Source organism: Colobus angolensis, unplaced genomic scaffold (assembly GCF_000951035.1).
Source record: "Colobus angolensis palliatus isolate OR3802 unplaced genomic scaffold, Cang.pa_1.0 Scaffold162, whole genome shotgun sequence".
In the NCBI taxonomy this organism is placed as follows: Eukaryota; Metazoa; Chordata; class Mammalia; order Primates; family Cercopithecidae; genus Colobus; species Colobus angolensis.
Window position 1 is genome coordinate 6,295,446 of NW_012114733.1, and position 10,408 is coordinate 6,305,853.

The 10,408-nt window shown below is 37.7% G+C and overlaps 1 protein-coding gene across 2 annotated transcripts in view; it reads left to right on the forward strand.

Annotated features, from left to right (window-relative positions):
- GLIS3 (GLIS family zinc finger 3) overlaps positions 1–10,408 on the forward strand; it is a 484,272-nt gene that overhangs the window by 157,915 nt on the left and 315,949 nt on the right. For both annotated transcript variants that reach the window (XM_011937348.1, XM_011937349.1), the window contains one exon: positions 7,616–7,823. In XM_011937348.1, coding sequence (XP_011792738.1) covers positions 7,616–7,823 — 208 coding nt within the window. The remainder of the gene's footprint in view (positions 1–7,615; positions 7,824–10,408) is intronic.

A 10,408-nucleotide genomic window follows, 5' to 3' on the forward strand; every position in this document is an offset into this window, starting at 1 on the left:
GCCTGTAGTCCCAGCTACTCGGGAGGCTGAGGCAGGAGAATGGTGTGAACCCGGGAGGCAGAGCTTGCAGTGAGCTGAGATCCGGCCACTGCAGTCCAGCCTGGGCGACAGAGTGAGACTCCGTCTCAAAAAAAAAGAATTAGAACATACATACTCATATTTGAATGAATTTAGAGAAGAACGTGGGAGGATACACATTCGGCTGTTAAGAGTTCATTACCTTAAGGGAATGATATATGTGTGTGTGGGGGGAATATGAGCTTTTTCTTTTTATAACTTTGCATTATTTGCCTTTTAAAGCACATGCACACATATACAAATACATATTATTTTTAAATTTAAAATAGCAATAAAGGTAATCCCAAATAAACGAGAGATAATGCTATCTAAATAGACAATTCTAGACAATGCTTTAACATGTGCTAAGCTCATAAACCTCAGGGATGAAATGTGTATGCCATAATTCCTCACATAATTTGGGGTCTATGAGGAGACCCACAATAAATAATACATTTCTTTCCCACCAGAATCTCTCTTTCTTTTTCCTGATAGAGGATGTGTGGGAAGGCACAACTTTGTGTGACAGTCCAGTGGACCTGCTGACTGGACCGTAGAATTAGGCCATCTTATCTCCCTAGTCCAGGGCAGTTCTTTCAGGACAAGCCTCCTAGGTAAGGCATATACCATGTGGCAAAGAACTCTGTCTCTTCATGGTAGGTAAGCTTAGTTCCCAGAGGAAAACAAGAAGGGTTCCCTGAACTACTCATCCCCACTCACTCTTTCTACGATGGCAGAGAAGAGCCAGGGCGTACCGAGAGACAATTCCTTTCTTAAAAGATGGCTAGAAAGAAGTGTTCCCACCATTTTGCACACCTAAGTTAGATATTCATTCTCCCCATTATGGCTCGATTTGCGTTACTAAAAATATCATTCCATAATGTAATAATGACAATAATATTAACAAAAATTATAACTACTATTTACTGAGCAGGCACATCATATATGTTGGGTCTCACTAATCCTTGAAGCACCCATGTAAGGTGTATAGTATTATTTGTCTTTTAGAGATGGAAGAAACTAAGACTAAGAGGTAAAATTACTCTGCTAAATGACCAAAGTTACATCCACAAGCTGGCTGTGGAGGCCAGCCCCCATTTCCCATGCAAAATCAAAATATTTTCCAATAGCATCTGGGACTTATTTGCTTTTGAAGGAGGTGTAAGACTCATATTTTATATTAGGCATTAATTTCATTATTAAAGGAAGCCTTGCCAGTTAGGGATAGTTAGGTGCTTAGAACTGGAAATAATGGGAAACTTTGAGCCTCAAAGTTGCAAAAACTTCATTTGCAAATAATCTCAGTTGGCTTTCAACTCTACTTCAACTGTATGTTGAATTTGTGCTTGCTAGGAAATAAAAGGGCCAGGCTTATATAAAACAGGTTTGCACAGTAAAAGGGTATGGTTGAAAGGTTTAAAAAAATATTCCTTTCAGTCTTTCTTGCCACGTTTTGAAATTTTACTTATTTTCTATTGTATTATTGTTTTGTGGTAAAATGTTCTTGAGGTATTTTGCTAGTCACTGCCACCTTAGTTTGAAGTAATCATTCTTTTCTAAAATAGCTGAGAAAAAAGAGAAAATGGATATGAGGAACAAGAATGGCCTAAATAAAGTCTGGAGCCTGCTCAGGCAAGGACAGATGTACGCTGTGTGTGTGTGTGCACGTGTGTGCATGTGTGTGTGTGTGTAGAAGGTCTTGGGCTGGAAGGCATCAGCATGCTGTTTCTGGGCACTCAGAAGAAGAGATGCTAGAAACAATATCAGAAAGGTACCATACGAGAGACAAGTTCTTTAATAAAATATAAATAGAACTAACAATGAATTTATTAAGTGCCAGGCACTATTACATATATTAGACTTTTTAATCCTCTAAACTGAGGTAACTGCTAGTGTTAACCTCATTGAGAGATCAGGACACTGAGGCACAGAGAGCTTAAGTAACTTGTCTAAGGTCACACAGCTAGGCAGTGGTGGAGCCAGGATGGAAATCTATGGCTCTTAACTACTGTGCTATGTACTGTTAACCTCTCACTTCTTTCCTTCCACCATCTTTTCCACTTTTCTGTCTGCTTTTAGTGCCCAAGTGTCGAGTGATATCCCAACCCTAGTTGGTGATATCCCATTCTTGAATGCCCACCTGAATGTGAGTCTCAAAACCTGTGTTTCCAATGCATGATCCTGGATTGGAAAACAATTGTTCTATAAGTAACATTTGAGTGTAGATGGTATATTACATACTACTACTATATCATTGCTAAGTGTCTTGAACTCAATGATTGTATTATGGTTATATATTTAGCAATGAAAGACATGAAATCTGCAACTTATTCTTAAATGTTTCAAAAATTAATACTCCTAATACAAAATAAGTTTATATAGAGAGATGGATAGATAGATAGAACATTAGATAAATTGAAGCTCATCTTACTATTCTTGTGATTTTTCTGTAGCTTTAAAAATGTTTTCAAGGAAAAGTTTGGGAAGAAAACCCTGCTGCTTAGAGGCAGTGGGGCATATATTAATATTTACTAACCCTTTTAGTCCTCAGAACAACCTTATGAGTTAGTTATTATTACTGTCCCCATTTTAGAACAGTACGCTGAGGCACAGAGACCTTAAGGACCTTCTGGATATCACACAGCCAGTAAGGGTGGGAGGCAGGACTCAAACCCTAATACATATATTTCTGTTTCTATAACACCTTGCATGTGTGTTAGGTTGAACCATATAGAAATTGCTCTTATATGATCATTTTAGACCTGTTAAGAATGTCATTTTATATGACCCCGCCTAGTAGCAGGGATCACCTCTTTCATAATGAATGGTTGGTTTGGTGTGCATCTTCATGGCTAGATTGTGGGCTCCATGGGGGACTGGGTTAATCTTGCTCACCATTTTCTCTGTGGACTGCCTGGCTAGTGGTTGGCATTTGATAAGAGTCAGATAAATGAACAATAACAATGTTACTGTTGGTTACTTCTCTCTGCTCTTCCCAAATATATTTCATTTTTGTTCTCCCTGTATCTATGTCATTTTTAGAACCAGTGGATACACATAAATAGTTCTGAATAATGCAGCCTCAGTAGTGATAATTGTGACATAATCAGCCATTTGACTTCAAGAGAACCCTTTTAACTAATGAAGACATTAATTAAAAACATGCCCTGCTAAGATGAACTCTAGGTTCAGAAATTTGAAAATGCAAAACGTTTGCATTCCCTACTAGCATACACTGATTTTGGCTAGAATGTATGTGGTACTCAGAATGCCATCCACTTAGGTCCTCATTTGAACAGTAAACACATTTTTAAAATACATCGTGTAGTCTCTAAAAATAAGCAGTATTTCAAAATGAAAACCAGTGCACAAGTCGTTGGCACATCTGGTAGTCAGAAAAGTTGTATGGTTTGTTTTCAGGAATAACAAGCTAAGGGACATTCAAACTTGGCCAATTGAAAACTTTTCTTCTGTGATGACACGTGGTGTTTTTTAAAAAAATTGGCTGTAGACTTAAAGCAGAAAGAATATTGGAAATGAGAAGAGAATTAAACAGCATCATTTACTATCTTGTTTTGCACAAGGAATTGTAAAGGAATGTTTTCTTTAGAAAGAGAATGGAGCAAAAAAGCAATGACAGGCATGTAACAATCATAGTATCAATAATAACAATAGTAGTTAACATCCAGTAAGTACCTACTATGTGCTTGATAGTGTGCTGAGTCCTCTATGTATGTTGTTAATACTAGAGGCATAACAACCTTATGAAGTTTATTAGTCTGCTCTCACATTGCTGTAAAGAAATACCTGAGACAAGGTAATTTATAAAGAAAAGAGGTTTAATTGGCTCACAGTTCTGCAGGCTTAACAGGAAGCATAACAGCATTTGGGGTGGCCTCAGGAAACTTTCAGTGATGGCAGAAGGTGAAGGTGAAGCAGTCACATCTTACATGGCCGGAGCAGGAGGACGGGAGAGCCGTGGGCAGTACCACACACTTTTATACAACCAGATCTCATGGGAACTCTTAACACGAGAATAGTACCAAAGGGACAGTGCAAAACCATTCATGAAGGCTCTATCTCGATGATCCAGTTACCTCCCACCAGGCCCTGACTCCAAAACTGGGCATTACAGTTGAATGTGAGTTTTGGGTGGGGACACAGATCCAAACCGTATCAGAGGGAGGGTTAACTTTATTCCTGTTTTGCAGATGAGAAGACATAGACATGGAGAAATATAGCACAAAAATGTTAAGTAATTTGCCTAAGTCCCCAAATAGCAGATCCCGGGCAAGCTGTCTCCAGAGCCCACACTCCAAGACACTGCACAATTCTGAGTAGTCTGGAGGTATAGGTGTTCATTATGCTTCTGGCATTATGAAAAAAATTTAGATGGCTGTATTGAGCACAGTGGCTCTTGGCCACACTTGTTTGCCTGCATGTGTGAGACAGATGATGCTATTTTCCATTTTCCAGAACATCCTCATAGTTGTACCACAAACATTTATATGTTCCCAAGAAGTTCACCATTAATTTTCATGCTTCAGGGATACCATTTGTGATACCATTTGTGTTTAGATGGGGTTAAAGTTGACCAGTGATTGCTTCTTGGCCTCTTGGCTAAGATCAAGTATAAAGCTGACCAGTGAATTTGGGAGTAGGAGGTAGTATAGTAAGAATGTGGAGATATTAGGGAGATAATTAGCATTTCTTTACTACAAAGCAAGAAACAGTGTGAATGTATAAATCCAGAGTAGACAGTTACAGAGGCAGCCTTGACCAGTGTAAAATTCTGGCCCAGAAAGATAGATTTATAATTACTACCCCCACTGACTTCATATTCCATTCAGATCTAGTTAGCAATTCTGTGGCGAGGCATCAAAGGGGATTGACTTGGAGTTTTTTTGTTTTTGCTTTTTGAAAAATGGCACTGTGTATCAAAAAAGATAACCAGGAGAGTTTCAGTGGAATAACTTGTCAGTATTTAATATTCACTTATATGGATCTTTTATTTTCATTCATTCATTCTAATTTCACTGGATAGACTTTATTATGTAATGTGCATTAGACCGTAGGTTAGGTGCTAAGGAAGTAGAGATGCCTCAAACAAGGACTTTGTCTTTAAACAGCAGTGAAGTATAAAAATGAGAGGATGGCAGGCACATACAGAGTCTAGTTCCCTGAAGTGCTGTGGGTACTGAGGCACATGTGTGATGGCAGATGTGGACAAATGAAAGAAGCAGTGGTCAGATCTGCCTACCAGGTAGTGTAGGAGGAGGTCATATAGGAGGTGACCCTTGAATTGGACCTTAAAGATGCAGAGGTGCTCACTAGGTGGATAAGTTAGGGTAAAGGCATTCCAGGCAGACAGAAGAGCATGAACAAGTAAGGGTTAAAATAAATGTTTCAGTGATCACATTAGTTTGTATTGGTTCTAAGGTGTGCATGTTTTTACATTACAACATCTCTGAAATCTGGACATCATGCACTAGTTGGACTGGCAGTTCATGTTCTTACTGGTACATAAAATAATGGTACACCTTACAATATGTGCCATTTTAGTTTTATGAAATTATCTATTAGTATGTTTTGCCATCAAGTAGTATTTCTTGGATGCTGTTCCAGCTGCTATGTCTTTGTTTTAGAGGTAGATAGATATTAATACCTTTTTACTGAAGAGGAAATAGGCATGGAATGACTGAGTTCCTTAGATAAATATGTGACATGAAATTTGACAGAATACTTGATATTTAATGTTGCTTTTAATAGTAGTGGCTAGTAGCAATGGGACCCGGGGAGAGAATTCATATAGAGAATTCATTCATTCAGTCTTATATACTGGACTAGGCTATGAACCATCACATTGCCTTTTTTTCAAGGTAAAAAGGGAGTTTGAAAAGCTAATTCATGTAGCTTATTGAGATTTTTAAAGATGTTGAATTGATGATGCATTACATAAAAGTGTACCTACTATTCTTGGTGTCAAGATGAAGCCCTGATAAAACAGTGCCTTATGACTTATGAAAACGGAATATCTGTAACTCATCTTTTAAGGCACAGAAGATGGATCAGATATAAACTGCAATGGGAGGGGTAAAGGAGAGGTTCTGGTTTATGTATCTGGGAAAGAAAATCAGAGAAATTTCTTTTGGAGCGAATAATCTTGGAAAGTGTACAAGGAAGAAACTAGGCATATCAGAGCCTAAATTTAAACACACAGGTGTCATCAAAATACACTCTAGTAGAATCAGTTTCTGTTCTCTCTTTGAATCCCTGTGTGATTTTGTGCAGGTCAATTGCCACTTGGATTTTAGTGTCCCGTAAGTCTGCACTAGACCAGGATTCCTGGCAGCTAATGATGCTGTGACTCCCCAGCATTTTTGAGATAGGGCTGCATTGATGGAAACAGTAATTGCTCCAATGTCTTGTTTGTTCTGTTGTTTGGAGGGCTCTTGGGAAGAATGTTACAAAAGATGACAAGTAAAGGCACTAAATCAATAGATTTAATTTTGGGGAAAACAAAACAGGAAATTATGAACCCCTACAGCTAAGAAAAGTGACAGTGACACTTTTCTTCCTACTTTGATCCCAAATATATCAATGAAAAAGATGGGAAATTTGCTGAGAAAAATGTAAAGCTTAATTTGTTAAAGACTGAGATCGTATATATTTTTGTTTGCTAGAGATGAGAACAGAGTGTATAGTTACTGAGACTTGACGAGGTACTTGACAAAAAAAGTTTGAAAAAATGCATCCGTGTAAAAAGAATGTCTAGAATGATTCAACTCATTATGATTTTTTTATAAATGAGTCATGGCAGTGTTTGCCTTTCTCAAAGTCTTTGGTTTTCACTTCTCCATAACGACAAAGACTCTTGTGGGTTCCTTTTTTTCTTTCCCCTTTGGGTATGTACCAGCTTTTACTACACTGATTGTTACTAATGAAAATGAAAAATCTATGTCCAATTTGGTTACCATGCTGTTTTTCAAATGAGCATTTTGTTTACAACTCTGTCATCCTGATTTTTTTAAAAATTGGGTAGATGTCCAATGACAATGTGTTGAGATGAGGAGAAAAAGTCAAGAGCAGAGAGACACAGCCAGACTATATTCTTGTAAAGAGACTTTTTCGAAGTACAGATTTGGAATGAAGTAAACCAGTTAAACAGGTTTTTTCCTTGCTGGGTGATTCAAGATATTAGCTATTCTAGGAAAAAACTTGGTTTGATACAGGCAATCCCATCTACTTACCACCTTAATCCTTTAGGGAAGGATATTATAAAATATGATTTTTAGTATAACTGGACACATACATAGAAGGAGTAAAATTTAAGCACATTTTGTATGAGTGCTGATTATGGGAAGTTTTCTCTTATAGCATTATGGCTTTGTCATTAGAATTGGAGAAAGCTTTTTGCTATCATCAGTATTAAAAAAAATAAAGAAATGATCTGAGGACTGTCTCTAAAGATGGGTCCTGATATAAGCATGCACATGTCTGTGTTTACTGATTTCTGATGTAAGGGACATGAAAGCTAACCTGATTCATTTGTTTTTAGGGGCTCTTGGCTTTGGGCCTCAGTGCAAGTCCATTGGAAAAGGCAGCTGCAACAATCTAGTGGTCACCAGCAGTCCCATGATGGTTCAGCGACTGGGACCCATTTCACCTCCAGCAAGCCAGGTCTCTACAGCATGCAACCAGATCAGTCCTAGCTTACAGAGGGCAATGAATGCAGCCAACCTGAATATACCTCCTTCAGATACCAGGTCTCAAGTTAACTTTTTTTTCCCCTTTCTTTATGGTATAAACACACCCCATGAGTGTTTTCCCTCTCTTTCTGAATACACACACACACACGCACACACACACACACACACAAATACACACACACAAAAATACACACACACACAAATACACACACACAAATACACACACTCATACACTTACACACTCAAGCAACTCTCTCTATTTGAGGTTTGTAGGGGAATATGTCTAAAACTAAGTATGTGCCATCATATCATCTTAATTGGGAGGAATGGTTTAACACCTACTGTCTTGTGGTGTGAGTGAAATGAATACCTAATTTGAGATTGTGGGGCCTCAGTGACTGAAACATGGTGTGTAAATTTGTCAGTTTCTGGTGAAGCAGTCATATCATGGCCTAGCAAATTTGCATGGTCCATGTACACCTATCTTACCTGCCAGGTTTTCTATGAATATGATGCATAGTTTCCAGGCAGCTCTACAATCTGTTTTGTCCACCTGTGCATCCATCCAGCTACCCATCTACTTAAATATTTGTTAAGTACCTCTATCTGCGTAATAAAATAGTTGAAGTTTAGGGGCCTAGTAGAGAGAGTAACGATACAAAGCATAAATTTTAAGACTTTCTGATGTGTCTGGAAAGGCATACTTTCGTGTTTGAGTTACATAACATTCCAACACAATGTCGATTAGGTTCCAGAGTAAGTAGGTACTATAAATGCCATGTATCTATCTACAAAGGAGGGAATTGAATAGAAAAGGGAAATCACCCCTCAGACAAAGTTTTATCGCTCTCAAGGTTGATATTAGGTGGGAGGGGCATAAAACTAAAATACTGTACAGTGTTTAAGGTCTATTTTTATGTTTGAAATAAATTATTTTATCGTCTGGAAGTTATTTTCTTGGAAAAACACAATCCATAGTTTCTGCCTCTTAGTTCTGGTTCTGCCATAACTGTGGTCTTGCAAAGGAATTTTACTCTCTAAGCCCCTGCTTCCTCTTCTTTGGGATCAGTAACCTGCTATGTGCCTTGCAGTTCTGGAATCTTGTGTCTTCTTCCTTTCTTTCCTTCTAACCCCGTTCTCCCCTCTTGTATCTCTGTGTTGTCCCTCCTAGTCACTATTTGAGACTCTGAAATCATAGTTCCTGAATCATTTATTTATGCCCATTTTTTCATGAGATAGAAACTTGTTTTTCACCTGAGACTTTTTGTGATGGGAAGCTGCTGTCATTTTCCCATTGATGATTATGCCTTAAGGGACTCTTCAGACTTGCTGAGTGCTGCATGTAAAATGAACTGTGCTCATGCGGTGGGTGTCATTGGGAAGCCTTCAGCTTCCTTTCTGTGGCAAGTCCAGCCCATGCCTTGAAGGCAGAAATCATAATTAATGGTGAAACTGACAGTAGTCAGGGCACAGACTGCTTAAGCCATGTATCTTATGCAGTCCCTTTTATGGGTCAGCCAGAGATGGGTCATTATCTCATTGTTTTCTGGCATATTTGATTCCTTAGCATAATTTTATAACCTTAAAAGACAACACCTTAATGGTTCACTGACAAGTGTTTTTGACTATGTATTTATTATTTGAGTCCTTCTATGGAATTTTTTTTTTCAGGATGAGCAAAGAAACAGGAATTGGGAATTGGCTTGGTGAAATATGGAACTTACTTTTAGTAATTTGGAATGGTTGCATTTATTTGTGAGCCTTGGTTTGTGTATTTCATCAATGGAGAGAAAGAATAACGGGCAACAGTTCAATAAGAGGCAAAGTTCAACATTTTACTAGGGATAAAGAGAAGATGGAGAGAATCAGCTTAGTGTTTTATACATTGGGGGCATGCTGGGAGTGGATGGAAGTGGAAAAGGAGGCGTGAACTGTCTAGTTTGAGAGATGCTGCCCTATGAAAAGCTGCAAAATGTATTGTTTTTCCTGATTATATAATTCTTATTCACTGCAGAAAATGTGGAAAACATGGAAAAGTACCAAGCACTAAATGACAGTCATCCTGAATTCTATCTGCAGAGACAACCATGGGTGGAATTTTGATATACATCCTTCTAGCTATATTCAAACATATACAATAAACATAGGCTTTCCCTTCCACTAAATTGATCTAGTAATCTACATAGTTTTTAATTACCTTTTTCCAGTTAACAATTATAAGCTTTTGCTTTTATAATAAAAGCCTCTTTCAGCATCATATAATGGCTTCTTCCTGTCCAGGATTCCACTTTAAGAAAGTTTATAAATAAAATTATAATTTTAAAAATCAGTCTTTTGTTAGTTGGCACTTAGTTGTTTCCCATTCTTTAAATATTATAAATAATGCTTTAGTGGATCAGCTCTGTACATCTTCTGTTGCACAATTCTGATTATTAGAATAAATTCTTAAAAGTAAACTGTGTTAAAAGAGTTTTGAGGCTTTTTATACATATTCTCAAATTGTACTGCAGGAACTCACTAGCAATTTATAAACTAACCAGCAGTATAAGAGAGTGCCTGTTTTCTTTTTTTTTTTATTTTTTTTTTATTATACTTTAAGTTCTAGGGTACATGTGCATAACGTGCAGGTTTGTTACATATGT